The following is a 24,657-nucleotide window of genomic DNA, read 5'->3' on the forward strand; positions in this document are numbered from 1 at the left end:
ATTTGGGTAAGAAATAGTAGGAGCTGAATGTATATTTTGAAAGACTAAATGAATCTTTAGTGTTTGATGCCTATATTACCCTCTTCTCTTCCATGAGTTGGCTTTTCTGGCATTCTCGGTCTATGTCTAAGGGAAGGATTAAACTATGGGATTAGCTCTAGATTTAACTAAAATTGAGGGCTTACTGTATGGTATATAGTACATGGGATATTTAACCAATTATCCAGTTTGATACTGGTCAAAAGCATATCTCCACTTATTTTTGAGATTACAAAACTGTGATTCAGAGAAGTTCACCTAGAAAGTGTACCATTATTGATTCAAGCACACATCAGATAACAGCATCTGCTTGACACGTGCCTGACAGTCTTCTGAGTCCCAACTCAATTAGTCTCAACAATCCCAGGAAGATGCTGTTATTTCCATTTTCCTAGTAGAAACCCTGAGGTACCAAGAAGATCTCAACTTCACTGAGGTCACACATCTGATTAAGTCCTTGGTTTTCTAGCTGACCCCATGCTCCCTCACTGCCATTACACGCAGTTGCAGAACCATGTCTCCTGTAAGGACATACGTTTTTATTTCTCTTCTGCTGTGGACATAGGAATTGTAGGCTGGGATGCTGTGACCTTTACTGTCCTTGGGGTGTTGTAAATAACCTCCTTCAGTCTGTTATCTCAATTCTGACTTCATAGTTCTTTTTAATGCTGTGATTGAACCCAGGACATTAGAACGTATTTTGTGTTTTGTGCCTAATATTAGGAAGGCATTCTGGCCATTATATTGCTGGTCCTCATGCTACCTTCCCCTCACCTATGTTGTAATGTTACCTAATATTAGAGTTGGCATTGTTGCCAAAATAAACCTGAGATATCAGTGTTTTAAGTGGCACATTATAGGCGGGTCATTGTATTCTACAACACAACAACATTATAAACCTAACAGCCTCTCTGTCTTGTTCCCCATAATATCCTATGGCATTTCCACATAGTAAGCACTTGAATGTTTGAATGATTATTGCCTAATTTTGTCAAATTTAAGACCTCAGGTGATGTAGAAACCAGAACTCTGCAATGTTATTCAATCCAAGGTAAGTAAGGTATGGGGGAATCAATATTTATGGAGTACTGAAGGAGATCAGGATATGCCACCTCAAAATATGCCACTTTTCCATAAGAAGTCTTTTGAGCTGAAGACCTAAGAGCTCCTGAAACCCCTTACCTGCCTAGAAGCAAAGCCTCTGAAAAGAACTCCACTGTCCTAAATCTCCTCCCTGGAAGGAGTTTCTCTACTTTCTTCTTGGAGACAGAAGTTGGCACCACACCCATGTAGACATAGTCACAAACTATCCTGTCTTATCTGTTCTCTGAAGGGTCCATTTATCTTCCCAACAGATCATTTGTTTTTTCACAAGTGCCTTTACTTCCTCTGCCTTTTTCCTGCTAATTTAGCTATACAAAGCCCAAATTCTACCTTTGAGTTACTCCTCACTGAACGTCACCCACAAGTATCCACAATGCACAAGCTAGTACAACTTGTATGCTTTTCTCTTGTTAACCTGACTTTTGGCATTCCAATTTACAAGTCCCTAGCTAGAAGCTGGGAGGACACAGGAAAAAGTTTTTTCCTCTCCTACAGCAGCTATTTGTATCAGGCAACATGCTAGACTTCATATATTTTAATATGAATAAGTGCAACTACCAATTGTTAGCAAGTATTTCCCATTGTAAATGCTAAACATTTTCTGTAGATTGTTTTACTAAATCTTCACAGAAATCCTAAGAAATTGTGTTATCTTCATTGTTTAAGATGAAGAAGCTGAGGCTCACATAAATTAGTGCCAGAATCACCCAAGTTAGCGAATGGCAGAGTTGGGACTCAGGACTGTTTTGTTCTAGAGTGTATACGCTTATAATCATAGGGTGTTCCTCTGTCTTATTCCTTGTTAACCTTTGTTTATAATGGGTTTATTGAAAGTATGCCTCATAGTTAAATTATACAACATTTACAAAGTGCTTTTGTGTATGCACTAAACTTGACTATTAGATCCCTGCAATCCTGCAAAAGGGGATGGAATTCCCATTTCTTAGATGAAGAAAGCTTAGAGTTCTCAGAACTGATGTGATTTACCTAAAGTAATGCAGTTTAGAAAACTGGAGAACTAGAGCTCATAACCCATGGTTCTTAATCCCCACTCCGTGCCTGAATCTCTACCCACTACTCTTATTCTTCTACTTTGAGTCTTAGATTATTTTTCTCCTTGATACTGGCTCTTTGGATATTTGAAGACCTCTGTCATCCTTCCTAAGCCGCCTCATCCAAAATGAAGTCTCTCTAGTGTAATTTTGTGTGTGAGGGAATCATTGGGGAAGCATAGCCTCCTGGAGTGCCAAGAAGACGACTTTTGAGTGGACTGTGCCCATCCCAGACCTGCACTGATGCATTCGCCATTTCCAGAATATACTTTCACCCAATACCATCTTCTGAGAATTGCCTGGGCTGAAATAGATACATTGGTCTTGTCTTTTTCTCAATTATTTAGGCAAAAGGATGATGGTAGCATTATTCATTGTTGGCAAGATCTCTGTTCCGTGCTTCATACAAATGAGCACTTGAGAGAACTGGACCTATGTCATAGCAACCTTGATGAATTAGCCATGAAGACTTTTTATCAAGAACTGAGGCACCCAAACTGTAAACTACAAAGACTATTGTAAGTTTGGCATGAGAAAATTTCATGAAATTATTTCAACTTTCTTTGTCCTACCTCCCACTATTACTTATTAGGGGGAACCAATGAATACTTAAAACCCACTGTGTAAAATACCTAAGGACAGCCATAGTATAAGCCTCTGGGGATGTGGAAGCAGACCTAGTTTGTTCTGGGAAATATTGTATGGAGTGTAGCAGCTGTTGATGTGCATTTTTTTGAGGCTTGATAAGGAATTTTCTAGATGAAGAACAAAGAGCTAAGGCATTCTAGGCAGCTCAACAGAGTATTTTCAAAGATAAATTCTGGGGGCACCTGAGTGACTCAGTGGTTGAGCTTCTGCCTTTGGCTCAGGTTGTGGTCCTGGGATAGTCCTGCATCAGCCTCCCCACAGGGAGCCTGCTTCTCCCTCTGCCTATGTTTCTGCCTTTCTCTCTGTGTCTCTTATGAATAAATAAATCTTCAAAACAAAGATAAGATTTTTTAAAGATTTTTTAATATTGAATAATTGACATTTAATAAAATGCACAGATAATTGACATTTAATAAAATGCACAGACCTGGTTAAGTTTTGACAATTGCATACACCTATGTAAGCAATACCCAAAATTAGATGGAAAATATATCCCCTCTGGAAGTTTCCTTCTACCTTATTCTATTCAACTTTCTTACCTTATGCAGTCTCTGCAGCAACCACTTTCTTACCTTTTATCACTATAGATTAGGTTGTTCTGTCCTTAAAAATTGGGATTGTTTCATATAGTTAGTATGTACTTGTGTCAGTATTTTGCTCAACAAAATATTTTTGAAAATTTAGTTGCATGCTTCAATAGTTCATTGCTGATGAGCATGCCATTGTATGATATACTGCAACTCCTTCTCTTTTGAATAGACCCCTGGGCTGTTTCCAGTTTTTGGCTATTATGAATAAGGCTGCTATGACTATTCTCATATACACTTTTTGTGTGTGATTCAGGTCTTCATCTCTTAGGTTAATATTTCGGAATGGAATTGCTATTTCACAGATGGATGTTAACTTGTTAGGAAATTGCCAATGAGCTCTTTAGAGTGGTTGTACCATTTTTCAGTTGTACTAGCAATATATTAAAGTTCCTGCTGCTCCTCATCCTTGCCGACACTTGCTATTTCAGTCTTTATTACATCTTAATTTGATTCTACAGACCCTATCACTTCTTTATAGTGGCTGGTTTGCACTTCTGTCTCCTTGTCTACTGGCTCTACTAGGAGCTGGAGCTGAGCCTATTCTGTATTCAGTGCTCATCCATGTGCTCAAGGCCTAATTGGTGCTAAGTAATATGTACTGAATGCTGAACAAATGATTAGCACTGGAGATTGTTCTTTTTTTGGGGGGGAGGGTGAAGGGGTGGGAGGACAGGCTTCTCCCTAAATATGTCCCTTGGAATCTGTTTTTAGTGAGATTGACCTTCGGTTTCAAATAATCAGATTTGGCCTGGTTTTACACATAGATGTAGTAGGTGACTGCACAGATGTCAATATTAAGGGGTTCCTGGAAATCCTTTTCCTTTACTCCCAAACATCTCCCCTACATCTCCCTTTCACTGAATGTCACCAGTCTAAAGCCCTAACAATAGCTACTGCCTTCTTTTGGGCTAAAAGGCTTACTCTTTTACAATGTGAGGGCTTCTTGGGAGGACACCACAAAGGCTGAACTTAGTTTTTCCTCCACAGTGGAGTGGCCTTCCTTCAAGTCCCTCTTCCTTAACACATGAAATTGTACTTTCAATTTATATTTAGTGAGTGCATTAGGCACTTTTACCAGATGATGATGATTAATGCCATAAACCCCAGGTAAAAGCTGTTTTCTTGGGCCTGGCCAGAAGGAGGGTGAGGGTGAAGGGTAGGTGGTGGGCAAAAGGGAGGAGAGGTGATGTTACAAAGGGATGTTCCGAGCAGACGGTGAGCAGTGTAAACATGCAGAGACACTTATGGAAGAATCAGATATAGCTAACAGTCACTGAGTAGCAGATAACAACTAGGAAGAAATACGGGTGTATTTAACTTCCTTCCATATTTAGCTTTGGGCTATCTCTGTACACCTTGCCAAGTCCATGAGTTGACATATTTTGCAATAATCTGTTTTGCTAATCATTTACATCAGTTGATATTAACTATGAACTTGGGTTATTTAAAGCATGCAATATTGTGAATTAATGTTATAATTAAAGTATTTGGAATATCCTCCATTATTTGTGGTATACTGGAATTGAGTTCAAAAACTCCTCTTCTGCTTTTCCTGATACTACCTTCTCCTACTTCAAGGTCAAAAAAAGTTGAGAGTATCAGTTGTCAGGATGTAAGGGACACCTAAGTTGTAGCCCCATTGTTTTTCTAAGCAACGTCCTGAAACTGATTTATGACTACCCATGAAATATGAGAAACTAAAAGTAAGATAAGAAATGACAAGAATATTTAGATATATAAGAGTTGAGTTTGAAAAAAAAAGGGGGGGGGGAATGCTCTAACCAGGACAGAGATAATTTTGTTAATTCCTCCTGCATATTTTTCCTCTAAAGGATGAGATTTCTTTCTTTCCCGGGTGGTTGTCAGGATATTGCTAGTTCTTTGACTCACAACCAGAATCTGATGCATCTTGACCTGAAAGGGAGTGATATAGGGGACGATGGAGTAAAGTCATTATGTGAAGCCTTGAAACACCCAGAGTGTAAACTACAGAATCTGAGGTAAGTTGTGAGTTGTTTTTTGTTCTTGTTATAACTGAACAGATAGACTCTTTTATCCAGATAGATTCTTAAAGCCTGGATTTGCTGTTCACAGGACCAGCTTCAGTCTATTTTCACTATATGGAATAGCAGGAATCCATGATTTCAGAGTGACTTCCTTCTGACAAGACTTTTAACTGCTCCCATCCCCCCACTGAAGACAGTCCCCACTCCATTGTACAGTTCTGTGTCTCCATTTAAAAAAAAAAAAAAACCCAGGGATCCCTGGGTGGCGCAGCGGTTTGGCGCCTGCCTTTGGCCCAGGGCGCGATCCTGGAGACCCGGGATCGAATCCCACATCGGGCTCCCGGTGCATGGAGCCTGCTTCTCCCTCTGCCTGTGTCTCTGCCTCATTCTCTCTCTCTCTGTGAGTATCACAAATAAATAAAAATTAAAAAAAAATTTTTTTTTTAAAACCCAGAATTTATAAAGATTTAAATATTTTCATATTTAAGTACAGCCATATGTATATTCATTGTATCTTTGCTTATAAGAATGCAAGAATGGTAACTGGGGGCAGAGTTAGAGGGCTCAGTTTTACTTGTTTTGATAACTAATTACTCTTAAAATTGCAACTCCCGTGACCAATACAAAAAGTTGAGGAAGAAAACAGCAGCTGTTAGTTGTCAAGGTGCTCACTTGCTCTCACACACTGGATCCTAGTAGTGGGTCTGGTTTTTTGTTTTGTTTTGTTTTGTTTTTTTTCCCCTGAAAGTGAGGGTTGTCGATCCTACTTGGTCCCCACATTGTATGACCAATTTCAAGGGAGCTCTCCTTTTCCAAATAAAGGTTTTTAATTCAGTTTCTCACAAAGTAAAACTAAAACCAAACAAGAACAAAATAAAGTCACTGTAGTAAATTTTACCTTAAAAATTTTCACAATCCATGGACTCACTTAGGGGTGGGGAAGAGCTGAGAAGGGGGGTGGAGTAGGGTGGGCAGGGGGCAAGACAGAACCTTGACGCATGAAAGGCCAAGATAGGTTTGTACTTGTCAGAAGCAAATTGTAATCTATATGTAGAAAGCACAAGTAAAATCCAGAACAAGATCTTTTGGCTAATAGGGAGATGAACTAAATTACCTTTGGGAATTCTTTAAGCCTCCCCATGTTTTGTAGGATGAAATTCACTAATAGCATGTCTGGAAAGTTGAATGCTTCTTGAACATGGGTTGAGTTCAGTTATTAGCAGGCCAGGTTGGGGTATTGGCTTTACCATCTGTGAAATAGTCTTAAGACATTGTGAGGAATTTTCAGTCACCTGCAGCCTCTAGTCTAGAACGCAGGTGAGAAGTAGGTCATTGGTTCTTCCATCAAAAGTGAAACACGTTAGTAGCAAAAAGCTGTTAAATGGAGGGAAAGAGGTTTTCTTACAGTGGGAGGAGCCATGGGTCCAAGACAAAAATGCCCTGGCACTTTATAGAGCAGCAGGCCTTGGTAAGATTTTTATCAGTTGACTTTTTTTTTTTAAGATTTATTCATGAGAGAGAGAGGCAGAGACTTAGGCTGAGGGAACAACAGCCTCCTTGCGAGGAGCCCAGTGTGGGACCCAATCCCAGGACCCTGGGATCATGACCTAAGAAAAGGTAGATGCTCAACCACTGAGCCACCCAGGTGCCCCTATCTGTTGACATTTGAACAGTGTTTTCCACTGCTAGCCTTCATGTAGACCCAGTTACTAGGCTTTCAAATAGGAAACCATCTATCTGGGTCAAGGAGTAGGGCTCCTTTTACCAGTAAGTAAAAGGTTTTGGTGGCAGAAGTCACTAGAGCTTCATAGTAATTGAATTATGTAGGATTGGATGTTCTCCCACGATGGGTGACCCCTTATTTACACTTTGGAGAAAGTTTCAGTTTTATGTTTGCATTAGACCTCATCACAGTTATGGACAGCTAGTCACAGTAGTCTGGTTTGTGCATAGATCATGCTGAGCTTAACATTGTAGAGTTGCATTTTGATATTTATTTTCCCAGTGATTCTAGATGATGTGAGCAGTGAGAGTATTGATAAATTAGTAGGTCTTTGCCAGGCTGCCTCACAAAATATCTCCAATTACCATAGGAATTTTGCAAATTTAAACTATTTAAGAAAACTTTAAATTGCTGAGAGACTCCAATTAGCTTTTATACATGAGCATACTGGAAAAGTACAATCACTTTCATGTGAATCTTTCACTGTAATATTTACTAAAGATTCCCCTCTAGAAGGGGAGAAAGATCCACTCAAGATCCTTTTGCTAATAACTTTTTCTACTTCCTGTGTGTGGTCCTGATAATAAAAGCCTTGGGCATATTAGTAATGCCACCTTGTGTAATTGTTGATTCCACCAAACAACCACCTGAAGAGTGCCAAAATGGTATTTTTTTAAAGATTTTATTTATTCATGAGAGACAGAGGCAGAGACACAGGGCAGAGGGAGAAGCAGGCTCCTCACAGGGAACCTAAAGTGGGACTCGATACCAGGACTCCCAGGCCATGCCCTGGGCCAAAGGCAGACACTTAACTGTTGAGCCACCCAGGCATCCCCAAAATGGTTTTAAAGCAAAACATTCTCTACATCTTCAAAGATTTTGAATTTAGAGGACTAATATTTCAGAAAGGGTGGCATCTAAAATAGCTGCCAGGAGAAACTGATTACTGATCAAGATAAGAAGGAAGGTGCCTGAGAATGAACCACAGCTTTGACTTTATTATTAACTAGAATAAATATTTTATAAGAGGTAAATAGTATATAGACCAGTGGAAAATTTTTGCTTTCCCAGGAGTTTGGAATCCTTCTAGTTTACTACAATTGTTTATATTCATGAAGGGTTCAAAAATGAGTTATAAATATGAACAGACTTTGGAAAAGGGAGAGTATACACTTTGAAGTCAGAACTTCTGCACCTGCACAGATTATCCAGCACACAGACTGGAGTTGAAACCTGAACTATTAATGTTCTTTTCTTTATTGCAAAAATGTCTTCTACTCATTAACTTTAATAAACTTTGATATGTATACATCCACAGCTTCATAATCACACTACACAGGATTTAAATGAAATATCATTTAAAGATTTCAGCCCTAACTTCAAACATAAATAATAATGGAATATGAGAACACCTTGATTTTTGCTATCTTAATTTGAGTTGTAGGAAGAATAACAAATACATAAGAATGTGATTTATTTTCCCTTTGAAGTTTAACTTTTGTAGAGATTTTTAGAGAAACTATTTTTTAAAAAATATTACTCCAAGTTCCTAAAAATCAATGTTTGGAAACTATATTTAAATTAACATTAAAGACCGTATAACCACTGTTAAGTATACTTTTTTGGTATATTCTTCATTCAGAGGTTGATCCAGATAGTATGATATTTGCAATATTATCTGATTTTATGACTTACAAGATTACAACTTACAAAGATGTTGGTCATTTATGGTATTAGATATTAACTCATTTTAATTATATATCCCAATTTATATTTGCATGCTTTTAAATATTAATATAAGTAATAATTATGTGACCTAGAAGGGAACTAAAAGAGATATAGGAAATTCTTTCTTTTAGATTCTTTTATTAAAAATACAAAGCTGTGTATGATCTGAAAACTGTTTGCATTCTTATTTCTCATTATGGTAAATTCAGACATAAATCCCAACGACCTCTTGTAAGTCTCAAATTACATTTTATTTAAGTTTTTAAATTTATTTATTCATAGAGATGCAGAGAGGGAGACAGAGACACAGGCAGAGGGAGAAGCAGGCTCCATGCAGAGAGCTTGACGTGGGACTCGATCCCGGGTCTCCAGGATCATGCCCTGGGCTGCAGGCGGCGCTAAACCGCTGCGCCACCTGGGCTGCCCCAGTCTCAAATTACAGAACAAATTAATTTACCTTATGTTTTACCTTGATTTATAATGGGTCATGAAGCCTATCCTGTTCATCCAAAGGCTTTCCTTCTTGCAGGGAACAATTTCTATTACCATATTTTTTTAGAAACAACTCTCCTGCCTTCTTGTAATTTCTAATGCCTATCAAAAATAATAATAATCTTGTACTCAAATAACAAAAGAATTACAAAAGTCTTGGGCATCCTGGAAATGATGCAGCAGTTTTGAGAAAACATTCACACAGTTGTTCTGAGGGCCTGGAGGGAGCAGACCATCTTAGCTAAGGGAAGACTGGCCTCTCCGGCGATGCCTCTGGAATGGCAGTGTACTGATCCTGAGCTGCTAGCAGCACAGGAGAGCTTACTTCAGTGAAAAATCTGGCATCTTGCATCAGATAGAATCCTACCCCAGCTATGTCTCCAACATCAGGAGACCTTTATCCTTGAAACGTGGATTTCTTCTTCTGAATGCACTGTATCTAGGACCACCTGGTGGACCTGTACCCATGGACAGCTGGTTAGAGAAACAGACCGAAATCAATGAGAACAAAACTATAACTGCTTGCTTTAATTTTAAAAATTATAATTTGTCTGGAAATTGTCAGCCCTGGGCCTCACCATAGGGGCACTATTAAGAGATAATTGGGTCATCGCTGCAGCAGGACCCAAATGTAAGTTAACATGTCTCCTCTGTTTGCTGGCCCATATGCAGGGGGCTGTTTGGAATCTGCATCCTCAGCTCAGCTTTTGATTGAATCACTGGTGATTCAGGTTATATATTAATATAATGGAGATAAGATCTTCAAACTCTAGGGACAGTTATGTTTTTAAAACTTCCTTATATATGTGAGAGGGGAGTACTGGTGATCTGATTGACAAAATCTGTTCCCTATTTGTAACATTTAGAAATTAAATATCAATTTGAAATAAGAGTGACACAGTATTTAAACAAACGATCAAAATTAGACTGATGAGTACTTATGAGTTGTTTTCCCAAGGCCTAGCAAAGGTTTTAGTTCTATTGCTCTGTTTTTCAAGAGTGTCTATTAGTCACTGGTTGTAGCTCTTTTCCTATATAACTGTTACTTTTGGTCATATTAATCTTGTTTTCCCCTTCTTGAGGTATATCAAATTTATTTTCATGGATTTTTTTTTTTTTAATATTCATGAGAGAGACAGAGAGGCAGAGACACAGGCAGAGGAAGAAGCAGACTCCCTGCAGGGAGCCTGATGCAGGTCTGGATCCCAGAACCCTGGGATCATGACCTGAGCCAAAGGCAGAGGAACAACCACTGAGCCTCTCAGGTGCCCCTATTTTCATTGATTTTGTTTTTTATTGTCTGAAATATGGATTTCAGGTTTCCCTTGTCTTTAAACCATTGCAATTTTTTTTTTCTTTTTAAATCTTAAACCTTCCTTTTCTCAGCCTGATCTCCACTTAGGATGTATTCTTCAGAGAATTTGCATCTTCCTATACATTTAAAGCCTAAAACAAGCCATTCTAAACATTTTCTTCTGTTTCTGTTTTCTCTTTTTCATATGTGTACTTATCTTCTCTCCCTTAGTTAAGCTTTAATATTTTCTCCACATTGGAATCTTTTATCCGTCTAGAAGGGCTCCATCCAAACCCAGCGTTTCTCTTGTTTCTCTGCCTGCTTGGCTGCTGACAGACTTCCCTTTTGTATCACTCTCTTTAGGCTGCTGTAACCAAGTACCCCCTTAAAACAGAAATCTATTTCTCAAAGCTTTGGAGCCTGAAAGTTCAAGATCAGGGTGCATTTCTGGTGAGGTGTCTCCCATTGGCTTGTAGGTAGCCCCCTTCTTGTGGTGTCTTCATGTGCCTTTTGCGTGTGTGTGCGTGCATGTTCTTGGTGCCCCTCTCCTAAGGGCACCAGGCCTGTTGCATCAGGGTCCCTCTTATGACCTCATGTAACCTTAATTATCTCCCTAAGGCCTGTCTCCACATACGGTCACTTGAGAGTTTGGTGTTCCCCGAAATTTGTATGTTGAAGTCAATTCAGTCCGTGACACCTTTTCAGGGCAAGTTGAAGTTTTCAGCCTTAGGCTGTGTCCTTAGTCATATGTTGAAGTCTAGTTCTGGATTGAGGAGGGAGCAGCTCTTTCCTACCTATGGACATCCTTATTTTGATGAAGAGAACCAATTCCTGAGGAATGGAGTTGATACGTGCTTGGTTCAAAGAAGGAATTAGAGCAACTCCAAGTTTTTGGAACCTGTTGTCACCTGCCTTCTCTTGGAGCTGGTATCAGGCCCAGGCTCCTCTGAGCATAAATAGGAGCCTCTAAAAATGTGGGCTCTACCGGCACTTCTTCCATTCTTCTGCTTCCCTTCTTTATTTTTAGAAATTATTTAGTTTCTGACTCACTTATTTTTACTCTTAAGGACTAGGTTCCTCAGAAAACATGAATTGACTCCTATGAATAGGTGAGCTCTTAACAGTGGGAATCACACCTTTTGTTCCCGACGTCCTGCCCCTTTGTTTCAGAAGTCAGGGTGTACACAGTATCTTAGTCCACCTTCTTCCAGGTTGTAGTTGGAGGAAATTCTTCCTGGCTTAAAAAAAGATTATCATTTAAAAATATCTTTAGGGGGGACACGGGTGGCTCAGTGGTTGAGCCTTTGCCTTCGGCTAAGGACGTGATCCTGGAATACCAGGATCGAGTCCCGGCATCAGGGTCCCTGCATGGATCCTGCTGCTCCCTCTGCCTGTGTCTCTGCCTCTCTCTCTGTCTCTGTCTCATGAATAAATAAAATATTAAAAAAAACCCTAGGGGACAGCTGGGTGGCTCAGTCAGTTAAGCATCTGACTCTTGATTTCTGCTCAGGTCATGATCTGAGGGTTGTGGGATGGAGCCTCCTATCAGGCTCTGTGCTCAGCAGGGAGTCTGCTTGAGGAGTCTCTTTCTCTGTCGCCCACACATGCTCTCACATTCTCTCTCAAATAATCTTTAAAGAATATTTTTAGTACATTCATACCTAATTTCCATAAGGAATTGGAGAGGTGGAGATGGAAGAAACAAGCTTCCTATTCCTCCCTTTTCTAATCTGCTGTTAGAGCCTTGTGCTGATTAAGGAACTCACTCCATGTAAGGAAGCTGGTCTTCAGAACTGGTCACAAAGCCTGGGAGACTATACCCTCAGGCTGGGTGAGTGGTTGTCATAGCTCTTCTCTGAGTAGGGTCATTTCTGTTCTTTTATGCTGTTTTCCAGCTTGGAATCCTGCGACCTAACTACACTTTGCTGTCTAAATATTTCCAAGGCTCTCATCAGAAGTCAGAGCCTGAGATTTCTGAATCTGTCCACCAATCACCTATTGGATGATGGAGTCAAGCTCTTGTGCGAGGCCTTAGGACATCCCAAGTGTCACCTAGAGAGACTATCGTAAGTCTTGCTCATTTGTTTTCCCTGGAATCCTTTTGTGCAGTCTTGTGTGGCTTAGTGAAGAGCTGAAAGGGCAAACTGCTTGGGCCTTGACACCACTTGGCTCATCTGTCAAGCCTGGGTGAACTCTATGTAAAGGCCTCCTTTCCTTCCTTTTTTGATATTTATTTGTTTATTTTCTTATTTTAGATTTATTTATTTATTTTTTAAATTTGTTTTATTTATTTATTTTTTTTTCATGAGAGACAGAGGCAGAGGAAGGGAGCAGGCTCCCTGTGGGAAGCCTGATGCAGGATTCAATCCCAGGACGTGGGATCATGACCTGAGCCAAAAGCAGACACTCAACCACTGAGCCACCGAGGTGTCCCTAGTTTGACTTTTAAATGCTGCTTTTCTTCATGACTGCTTATTTTTATTATTTTCCCCCTTTTCCCCTCCACTGTATATAGCTGCAGTGGCATTTGTAATTTTAGTGGATTGAAAAGGTTGATTCTATAGCAGAGGTGTAGGGGCTATAAGTTACAGCCTAGAGTCCCTGCAAAGGAGAAGAGAAACAGGAGCTTTGGTATTTGAATAATTCCTTCCTGTGTTTCTCTTTCAGCCTGGAAAGCTGTGGCCTCACGGTAGCTGGTTGTGAGGATCTTTCCTTGGCTCTCATCAGCAACAAAAGACTGACACATTTGTGCTTGGCAGATAACATCTTGGGAGATGATGGAGTAAAGCTTGTGAATGATGCTTTGAAACATCCACAGTGCAAACTCCAGAGCCTTGTGTAAGACTGTACTAGTTTTCATCCTTCTGATGTATATTACATTTTGAAATATATTTTAAAAAGGAAAATATGAACGTATCCTGTCCCTTTTTCCTTTGTTATCCATAATGAAAATGACAAGGATGATGCTGTTAATAACTACCACATATTGTATCTTTACTCTATGCTGGGCCCTGTGCTAAATTTGTTTAATCTGTAGAAAAGCACCTGTTGGTATCAGATTGGCCATCCGGGTTCTAAGTGCCTCATTGGACAGGTAGGAAATGTGAGGCTGAGAAAGATTATGTTGCTTGCCTTATACAAGAAAATGATGGATTCAGGACTAAAGTCTGCCTGTCCCGCTCCATTTCTGGGCTTAGAACAGATCTATATTAACACCATTAAACAGAAATGTAGCATCCCATAGTATGGCTATATCACAGTGTGATTATTCTCTTCATTGCTCTTAGACAATTTTAGATGTGGAATTAGAGGCAAAATTTTTATTTTGTCATATGCTTAAATTTCTTCAGAGATTGTTCATATTTCCTCGGCAGTCTGGGGCCTGCATTTTAATATCCTCACTGGATATCTATTTTTTCCATCAATATTATTTGGATAATTGAAAATAACTAAAAATAATTTATTGAACATCTTCTCAAATATTTTTGGCCTTTAGTATTCTAAGCATTGCCTCTTTGTAGGCCCAATTTTCCTCTGGATGTTTTCTGTTATATATGTTATATATGATGATTATTAATAGCACATATACATTATAAACATTATTTTTTTATATATTGCAAATAGTTTACCTAGCATGTTGCTGTATTCCTAGCTTACAGTCCTTTTTAGAATATAGAAGTTCAAAATTTTTGTGAAGTCAAATTATCTTTCTCCTTATGACTTCTTCTGGAAGTTTTGTCATAATTGGAAATATATTTCTTAAAAAAAAAAAGACTAATGTCCTATTCCTTATGGTTTACTTTTTAAATTTAAATGTTAAATTATTCCTAATTTACTCTAATAAAGCTTAAACTTATTTCCCCCATATGTCAGGTCTGCCTTCCCAAATTATTTATGGTATAATCTTTTCCCTACTGACTGGAAATGCTACTTCTATTATGTACAAAAAGTACTTTATTATGATTACTCCTGTACAGTGTGAAGAAGTTAACATTTCACTTATAGTAAGAAAAATTCTGAGAACATGGATCCAGTTTGTGCAATTTGGTACAAACCTAAGTATCCCAAGGGATACAGGCAAAGAGGTAATGAGGGAAGAGAATATTTGAGATAGTGCTGGCAAATAAGGGACCAGAGCATGAAACCTTTTCAAAGATAAAAATCTCTGGCCAGTAAAGCAGTGATTCCATCTTTGCTTACATTGTCCTTCCTATAGGCTAAGGCGTTGCCACTTCACTTCACTTAGCAGTGAACATCTCTCGTCTGCTCTCCTGTGCAACAAGAGCCTGATACATCTGGATCTGGGGTCAAACTGGATACAAGATGATGGAATAAAGCTTCTGTGTGATGCCTTTCGGCATCCAAGCTGTAACCTTCAGGACTTGGAGTAGGTTTTATGTGACCTTCCTTTATGTACTTTCACTACTGTGAGGTCAGGGGAGATGAGGAAAGGGATGAGCTGTGTATCTGTCAGAGAAAGAATAAACAGCTGATTGCCTCTCCTCCTTCCTGAGACAAGTTCGGGAAATATGTTCATCAGATTTTTCTTAAATAGTTACTACAGTAATTAAAGTCAACCTCCCTCAGGTAAGGAGGACCAGAGAGACAACAGGCTGAACATCAGCCATTTTTTTATTTTTTGGTTGTGCCCCAATGAGTTTATTGTGTGTCCTCTGCCTTATATCCATGAGGCAGAAATTATGCTTTACTTTTCTTTTCAGTTAAGCTTTTTTTTTTTTTTTTAAGATTATTTATTCATATGAAAGACAGAAAGGCAGAGGGAGAAGCAGGATCCCTGTGAAGAGCCTGATGTGAGACTCCATCTCAGGAACCCGGGATCATGACCCCTTTGTCCTGAGCCAAAGGCAGACACTCAACCACTGAGCCGCCAGCCAGGTGCCCCTCAGTTCAGGTTTATAAATAGGTCAACTTCTAAAAAAACTAGGAAGGCAATTCTTTTTTTCTTTTAGAGAGTGCATGTGCAAGCAAGGTAGCAGAGGGAGAGAGAGAATCTCAGGCAGACTCCATACCCTACCGGGAGCCATACTCTTGGGCTTGATCTCATGACCCTGAGATTGTGACCTGGGCTGAAATCAAGAGTCTGATGCTTAATGGACTGAGCCCACCCAGGCACCCACTAGGAAGGGAATTTTTTAAAATATCCAACAAGCCAGTCATTATTAAACAATAGCTGTTCTTGTTATATCCTCCCATTCTGTGAGTGGGTCTACACACACATGCATGCTGCGTGTATATGTAATTGTGAGTCCTGCATAGATAGGACTTTGAGGCTTCCTTTTCATATGATGGTATTTCAGAAATGTTTGAATACTTATATACAGTTATCTTATTGGCTATTTTAACAGATGCACTATATTTAGTGTTTAATATTTCAATATGTAAATGTTGTGGCTAGAGTGAAGCAACATAGTGGTGTTACTTAGTGGTCTTAGCTCCCTTTCCCACCAGGGCCTCCCATGGGACTAGTCACCTGGATAAGTCATTAAGTCAAACTCTAGCATTTTAGAACTATAAACTCTAGATTGTTGGTATATCCAGAGGTGTTTGGCTTGACTGGACTGACTCAGGATAGCCAAATTGCCACAAGAGTTTAATAGTTGATTGTCACATTGGTAAACAATAAGGCGATTCAACCTGTGAGTCCCGTAAATACCTGTACTTTCTTCAGGAAAACGTGTATGATGTGATTCTCTGAAGTTTCAACTGGAAGACAAAGTTTTACTTCATGGAAATTATTGTTAAATCCAATACCTTTATGTCAGCCACAATTTCTAAGTGACCTATACATGCAAGATGTTTGGTTAGTGCACTTTGTCTCCTCACCACTGCTGTAAACACATAGACAAATCTTTTGGTTTCTTAGCTACCTTCACAGCCTCTATGCAGCCCATGCCAATTCTTTTAACCAAAGTTGACAACAAATATAAGCTACATTCTGAGGGCATTAAAAGCTGTTACTAACGTGATGCTCTTGCCCTCCAGTATCTCACAAAATGCTGAGGTCAGGGAAATAAATACAAAGCCAGTTAGAACATATTCCATGTATTATAAAGATAGGACAAAAGTCCCAAGAAGCAAGTAGTGGAACAGAGGGGACTGAGTTACCTTAGCCTTGAAAGATGAGGAGGATTTTGTTGGGTGCAGATATCCTTGGCAGAAGGTAGGAAGAGAGAAGAGACATGAAGATAGAGGTGGTAGGTTTGGGGGGAAAAATGGATGTGTATGGTTGGTGACTAGGATGGGGATGAAATATGGAAAGAGAATGCTGGAAGCCAGATTGTAAATGCTCTTGACTGCCCTACTGGAGACTGAAAGAAATATATTCATATATGCAGTCTGCTGCTGCTTGGAAAAAATGCTTTCTTAAAAAAGATTTTATTTATTCATGGGAGAGAGACACACACACAGGCAGAGGGAGAAGCAGGCTCCCTGAGGGGAGCCCGATGTGGGACTCGATCCCAGGACCCTGGGATCATGACCTGACCCAAAGGTAGACACTCAACCACTGAGCTCCCCCCCCTGCCCCCAGCCATCCTAGTAAACAACATTTTAAGATAGATTCCTGGGAAGTGTTTTTATTTCAAAAATATATTAGAAACTGAAAGCACAGAGATCTGTGGGTTCCTTGGGTAAACTTCTATCCCCCCCCTCTTTTTTTAGTTTTGATAGGAAAAAGTATTTATACCTCTGATTTGGGAAGCTTGGTAGATAACGTGTTTTTGGGAGAAAGAAGCTTTATTCACTGCTTTTTCTTCTCATTAAGAAATCCTATTTGTTTCTGCTGATAATGTTAGACATTCCTATGTGCATCCTGGATTGTGGATAGAAAAGGGGTCACGGAAAAGGCTCAGATACCTGGGCCTCTCTCCTAGGAATAACTAATTAAGCTTCACAACCAAATGTCTCACTTCTTCTGTATTTCTTGCAGATTGATGGGCTGTGTTCTTACTAGTATGTGTTGTCTGGATCTGGCTTCTGCTATTCTGAACAACTCACACCTACAGAACCTGGACCTTGGGCACAATGACCTGCAGGATGATGGAGTAAAAATTCTGTGTGAGGCTTTGAGACATCCAAACTGCAATATTCAGAGGCTTGGGTGAGTTCAGTTTTCCATCAAGAAAATGCTACATATTTGGTGGCTAGTGTGGCTAGAAGAAATTTAGTAGACAAAAGAGGATGAAAAATGGAATAGAAGGTAAGTTACTCTCAGAAATGAGAATCTGAATTTCAAATATATGGATCAGTGTGTATTAAGCATTAGTATTGAAGCTGTATTTCATGTTTCTTAGTGTCCTCCTTAGTGCCTTGGCCAGAGTCTATATTAAGTAAATGGTACTAGCTTTAAGCTCTTCTATGTTCTGTCATCTTTCAGATATTCCATCTGTCTTTGAATGAACTTCTCTTATTAAATTGAAGATTTTTGGAACACCTGGGTGGCTCAGTTGGTTAAGTGCCCAACTCTTAATTTCGGCTCAGGTCATGATCTCAGGGTCAGGAGATTGAGCCCTGCATTGGACTTCACACTGGGTGCTTAAGATTTTGCTTCTCCTTCTACTGTTCTCTCCCCTCCCCTCCCCTGGCTTGTGTGAGCTCACCTGCACATGTGTACTCTCTCTCTCTCAAAAAAAAAAATAAATAAACTGAATATTTTGCCAATTGTCTTCTATCTGGAAAAATGCTATCTATGCTCTTTTTAAAAAAGATTTATTTTTGAATCTTTTAAAATCTTTAACATCTCTTATTCTAAAGAGAGGTAGAGGCAGAGAGGAGAGGGAGAGTGTGAGTAGGGGGAGCGGTAGAGGGAGAGGTGAGGGAGAGGATCCCAAGCAAACTCTGCACACTGAGCATGGAGCCCAATGTAGGGCTTGATCTCCTGACCCTGAGATCATGACCTGAGGTAAAATGAAGAATTGGACCCTTAACCGACTGAGCCACCTAGGCATCCTACTATCTATGCTCTTAAGAAGCCTGTGGTCTAAGAAAATCTTATCTTCTGTTTTGAGTACTTTTTATGTTCAATCGTATATTTATTTTTTTTAAATCTTGAAATGATATTGGCTAGTACATTTTTACTTGTATTGCATGAATTATTGACCTCTGGGTCAAGAATTTTGTTCTGTATGTGAGAAACACAAATATTTTGTCTCCCAGACTCTTTCAAGAAAGTGCTGTTTTATCTATGTATGCATCAACTGTTTATTGTTGTTGTGATAAAAATATATATTGTAACTATTGGATCTGAAATGTAATTTTATCCTGCTTATAACCTAATAAGTTAGCCTTGTTATCCATTACAACTCATGAGAGGGAGCAGGACCTGCTGATCTTGGTATCATTGGCAATAAAGGGAGCAAAAAATTGGCCCAAAGCAGTCCCATCTCCAATAAAGAGACACTCAGTGGCCCATACTTCCACATTTAACAAACCTCTAACCTCACTCCAGTGTGGTCTGTATTGTTCCACTGATTTGGGTCATCATGCCCAGTTAATTCTTCCCCTTCAGTGTCCTTACTGGTTAAAAATTGTTTTTGTCTTGGAAGTCCATAGAATTGCTCTTCAGGAATAATCATTCCCGTGTAGAATTGTCCTTATTAATATTTTTCTGGGGAAATGGTGTGCTATTTTAGTCTATAGATAGTGCTCTTTATTTTGGTAGGGTTCCTACTTTAATTTCTGCTTATCTGATTTTCAGGGTCCTTAATTATGCTTGTGTTGGATCTCTTGTCTGTCTTTATAAATTTTTAAAAACTCCTTTTCTTTCACTTTTTCTCTAACCCATACTACATATTTCTGAGTGTATTTTCAGCAGTGGCAACCTCCTTTTTGCTTCTTATGTCACCTAAATTCTCTAATTTTTATTTTTCTCTCCTGATATTTTAAAGATCTTCCTATGTTCATCTCTTTTGTTTCTTAAATTCCATATGATTGAAATCATATGATTTTTCTTTCCTTATTTCCCTTAGCATAATACACTCTAGCTCCATGCATGTCATTACACCTTTTTGATGGCTGAATAATGCCACTGAATGGCAAAGGAGATTGATTGAGATATTTATATATATATAAATATATATATAATCAGTGGACACTAGGGCTTTTTCCATTATTTGGCTATTATTGATAATACTGGTATAAACGTCAAGTGCATGTATCCCTTTGAATCATTTTTGTGTCCTTTGGGTAAATACCTAGTAATGCAATTGCTGGATAGTGATAGTTAAAAAAACAAAAAAACAAACAAAACCAAAAACAAGAAAAGCAAATACAAAACAGACCCTTAACTATAGAGAACAAACCTAGAGTTAATGGAGGGAGAAGGTGGGTGGTAGATGGGCTTAGATGGGTGATGAGTATTAAGGATGGCACTTGTAATGAGCATGGGTGTTGTATGTAAGTGATAAATCACTAAATTCTATTCCTGAAATATTACACTGTATGTTAACTAACTGGGAATTTAAATAAAAACTGAAATGTTTATACACAGAAAAAAAAAATCTGCCAAGTCCTATTTTAAACATTTTCACTAGGAAATATAAAATATATACAAACAAGTAAATAAACCTGTTTTTTGTTTTTGTTTTTGTTTTTAAAAAAAAACAGGTCAGTAAATTGAATTTGCCCAGGAAACTAAAGTAACCTTTATCTTTATCTTTGTGGCCATCATTTATTTGTACAGTGACCATGAGTGTATATAGTCCTAGGCAATATATTAAATTATGCCAGGTTCTGCATTTTATGTACAGAGGATCCTACTCTGTATATTCTTTTGTGTTATGATTTTTTTGTGTGCATTGTTAGGAATTTGGCATCCAGTTGTTTCATGTAGTTAGTTTTTAAAATTATTTATTCATGAGAGATACAGAGGCAGAGGGAGAAGCAGGCTCCATGCAGAAAGCCCAATGCAGGATTTGATCCTAGGATGCCAGGATCACACCCCGAGCCAAAGGCAGACGCTCAACTGCTGAGCCACCCAGGCATCCCCATGTAGTTAGTTTTTTTTTTTTTTTTTTTTTTTTTTTTTTTTTTTTTTCTTTTTTTTTTTTTTTTATTGGTGTTCAATTTACTAACATACAGAATAACACCCAGTGCCCGTCACCCATTCACTCCCACCCCCCGCCCTCCTCCCCTTCCACCACCCCCAGTTCGTTTCCCAGAGTTAGCAGTCTTTACATTCTGTCTCCCTTTCTGATATTTCCCACACATTTCTTCTCCCTTCCCTTATTTTCCCTTTCACTATTATTTATATTCCCCATGTAGTTAGTTTTTTTAGGTCATTTTTATCGCAGTAAAGTATTCCAGTGAATGACTATACCACAAACTATGTAACCCTTCTATTATATGTGGACTTTTGTGTTTTTATTTTATAACCAGTGCTTCTGATGAATATTTCAATAATGAATTCTGAAGCACATACATATATATCCATCAAGGGTAAACAGGAGTAGATTTATTACATCATGGGGACTAGGTCCTCAAATTTATCAGATTTTGTCAAAAAAAAGTTTGTACTAATTTCATCTGCCCCTGGTAGTGTGTGATGGTTCTTGTTCTCTATTCTTGCCAGTTTTGTCTGACTTAATTTTTAAAGTTTTAGTGAATCAGGTGTGTTTCAACATGTCATTGTGGTTATACGAATATTTTAATATCTTGGTTTATAAAGGAGATTAGGTTATAAATTTCTTGTGTAGTCCCCTTCAAGTTTTGGTATCCAGATGATCGTATTTTCAAAAAAAGGAGTTCAGGAGTGATCCTCTTCTCTTTTCTAGGGGAGTTTGTGTAATATTGGAATTATTTCATCCTTGAACTTCGTGGAAATTTCTGGTAAAGCTATATGATCCAGAATTTCCTTTGTGTGGAGATTTGACTTCTGATTCATTTTTAAAAATAATTATACATTTATGTAAGTTTTCTAGAGTAAATCTTGGTAAGATTATTCCTACGATTTTATCCATTTCATCTGAATTTTAAAACTTATTGGCAGGTGTCTAAAATTTTATTCTCTACTCAACTTCTGATCAACTCCAGTGACTTAGACATCTAGTGATGTCTCCTGTCTTTTCCTGGTATTGGCAGTTTGAATTTTTTCTCGTTTTACTTTTTCAAAGAACACAACATAGATCTTCTCTATATATTTTATTTCATTAATTATTATTTTATCTTATTTCTGCTTTTATTGAGTTTATTTTACCATTCTTAAATTTAAATTAAATTAAAGGAGGATAAATATTTCCTCCTTTTCCAACACTTAAACATATGACTTTTCTTCAAATCATTGCATTAATTCCATCCTATATTTGATATTATATGCACCATTTGTTATTTTTGAGTCTAAAATATTTAACTTCCCTTATGATTTTTTTCTTCAATCTATGGGTTATTTTAAAGTATATTCCCTAATTTTCAAATATGAGGGGTTTCTTGTCATATTTTTATATTTAATCTCTTGCATTGTGGTCTGAGAACATACTAAGCACGATTACAGTTCTTTGAAATTTGATATTAGCCTCATGACCTAGTATATAGTCAGTTCTTCTATGTGTACCATGATGCACTTAATATGAAGAGTTATGGATTGCCATATTGTATATAAGTGAATTAATATTCTGTTATTCAGATCATCTATACATTTTTTTAAAGATTTTATTTATTCATGAGAGAGACAGAGAGGCAGAGAGACATAGGCAGAAGGAGAAGCAGGCTTCCTGCGGCAGCCTGATGCAGAACTTGATCCCAGGACCCCGGGATCAGTCTGAGTCAAAGGCAGACGCTCAACCAGTGAGCCACCAAGGCATCTTTAATTTTCTATATTGTGAAGCCATTATTAGTGACTGCAAACTTAGAATGATTATTTCCTGATGAATTATTAACCTCTTATGTCTCCTAGTGCTTTTTACCCTACGGTTTATTTTGTGTGATATTAACCTCATGTCATAAATAGTGAAATTGTTGGTCTATCACATTAATGGCGAGTTCCATGTGGAGGCAGCAACTTAAATGTTTTAAACTCAGCACCTATATAGGCACTCAATTATTGAATGGCTAGGTAAACATAAGATTAGTTGCTTGGGGATGTCATCAGGTGTAGAAGGCTGAGTTTAAAATACTTCAATTACTAGTAGTATCATTGGTTTATGCAAATGTCCTCTATTGACTATTGGTTAATTTATCTCCTTTAACCATTTTCCTTCCCTTGTGTAGGCAGCTGGCCTACTGTGTTTGAAATATGCCATATAATTGTATCATTGTAAAAGATATAATGTTTTTTGGTGTATGCATTTCTATTTGCATAAATGGCACAGTGCTAGAGACCTCATTCTATACCTTGCTTTTAAAATACTCAATACCATATTTCAAAAGTCTACTTACACATCTATACTTTTAATCAAAAATCTAACTGCTTCAGCTTTTCTTAGTGTGTTTTCCTATTTATTCCCTGGACCATAATTATGAACTTGGAATTCTTGATTTAGGAAGGGATATATTCAGTCTATAAATATCTAGTAATAATGAATATGAGAAGGACTTACATTCTTCAAATTTACTCTAATTATGCTCCCTTCATTTTAAGCTTTGGAGTCCTCCTACACTCCCAGCTCACAGATCTCTTACGTTCTTGCTCTCTGGGATAAAATTTTTATCTTTAGTCTCTCTTCCCTGCAGATTGGAATACTGTGGTTTGACCTCCCTGTGCTGTCAGGATCTCTCATATACTCTTAGAAGCAACCAAAACCTGATAAAAATAAACCTGAAACAGAATACTTTAGGGTATGAAGGAATGATGAAGTTATGTGAAGTCTTGAAGTCTCCTGAATGTAAACTGAAAGTTCTGGGGTAAGTCTTCATTAACTTCTTTAGGTGAAAGTTTCCTGTAACAGGGGATTTGGGGAACCACTTATTTACTGCAGGCCTAAGGATCAGCCTGATTGTGGATCCTTGCATATTTTTGAGGCCCGTATTTGTTTTTCTCACATAGGACATGGAATTTTGAGAGTGTAGCATAGTTGTAACAGCGAAGAACTCTAAAGCAAGACTACCTGAGTTTGAAAGCTAGCTGGAACTTACTAGACATTTGAACTTGCACTAGTCTCCAATCTCTGTGTTCTGGTTTCCTTATCTACAAATGGGTGAAATGATATCTGCCCATGTGTTATTATGAGGATTGATCAGCTATCTCGGAAGGGGGGGGCGCCTATTCTGAAGGTAGAGTGTTTCTATGAAAACTTTCATAAGCCAAAATGATGTAAAGCAGAGAAGCAATTACAATTAATTTTATATGGGAAATTTTTTTTAGCATTCCTGGACCTAAACAATAACCTCTTTCAGGCTTTTCTGATACCTTAGGACACATGCACAAAATAAATTGATATAAAGCACAGATGCCTGACAGTTTAAAGCTATGCCAGCATGGTGCTGAGAGGCAGTGTAGGTCCCAGAGAAGGGGCTTGCTAGATCCAAATGCTATTTTCGCTTTTTACCTGTCTGTGTGTGTGTGTGTGTGTGTGTGTGTGTGAGAGAGAGAGAGAGAGAGAGAGAGAGAGAGAGAGATTGAGAGAGAGAGAGAAAAGTAAAAATCTTTAGACTTCCTTTGGTTATCAAAAACGGTTGCTAATGTAGGTCTCTCATAAGGGTGAAATGGTATAGGTATGATCTTTGAACAGCCAAGGGTACCTGTAGTTAGAACCGTGCCTAGCATATAACACATAATAGTGTTATGTGTTAGCTGTTGCTATCAGTAGTACTGTTTTGTTTGAGAAGCAAAAGCCTCCTGGAGGATCCTCTTAAATTTTAGTCTATTTCTATTTCTACTCTCTATTTTCCTTCACCTCCTGCCTTCCCTCTCCTGTGTATCCCTCACACTTTCCTTGCCCCACTCCCAGCCATGTTCATTTGGGTCTACTGCAGTCTTTCTCAGAGAAACAAATCTGAGTGTGAGAAGAGGTGTTCCCTTGTTTTCTCA

At 38.3% G+C, this 24,657-nt stretch overlaps 1 protein-coding gene across 4 annotated transcripts in view; it reads left to right on the plus strand.

The window, feature by feature from the left end:
- The window catches only part of NLRP14 (NLR family pyrin domain containing 14), a 43,913-nt gene that overhangs the window by 17,317 nt on the left and 1,939 nt on the right, over positions 1 to 24,657 (plus strand). For 3 of the 4 annotated variants that reach the window (XM_038568928.1, XM_038568926.1, XM_038568929.1), the window contains 7 exons: positions 2,543 to 2,713; positions 5,266 to 5,433; positions 12,572 to 12,742; positions 13,344 to 13,514; positions 14,893 to 15,063; positions 17,626 to 17,796; positions 23,361 to 23,531. In XM_038568928.1, the coding sequence (XP_038424856.1) occupies positions 2,543 to 2,713; positions 5,266 to 5,433; positions 12,572 to 12,742; positions 13,344 to 13,514; positions 14,893 to 15,063; positions 17,626 to 17,796; positions 23,361 to 23,531 (1,194 nt within the window). The remainder of the gene's footprint in view (positions 1 to 2,542; positions 2,714 to 5,265; positions 5,434 to 12,571; positions 12,743 to 13,343; positions 13,515 to 14,892; positions 15,064 to 17,625; positions 17,797 to 23,360; positions 23,532 to 24,657) is intronic. The other variant, XM_038568927.1, reaches the window with a different exon arrangement.

The sequence above is a fragment of the Canis lupus genome, chromosome 21 (assembly GCF_011100685.1).
Source record: "Canis lupus familiaris isolate Mischka breed German Shepherd chromosome 21, alternate assembly UU_Cfam_GSD_1.0, whole genome shotgun sequence".
Taxonomy (NCBI): domain Eukaryota; kingdom Metazoa; phylum Chordata; class Mammalia; order Carnivora; family Canidae; genus Canis; species Canis lupus.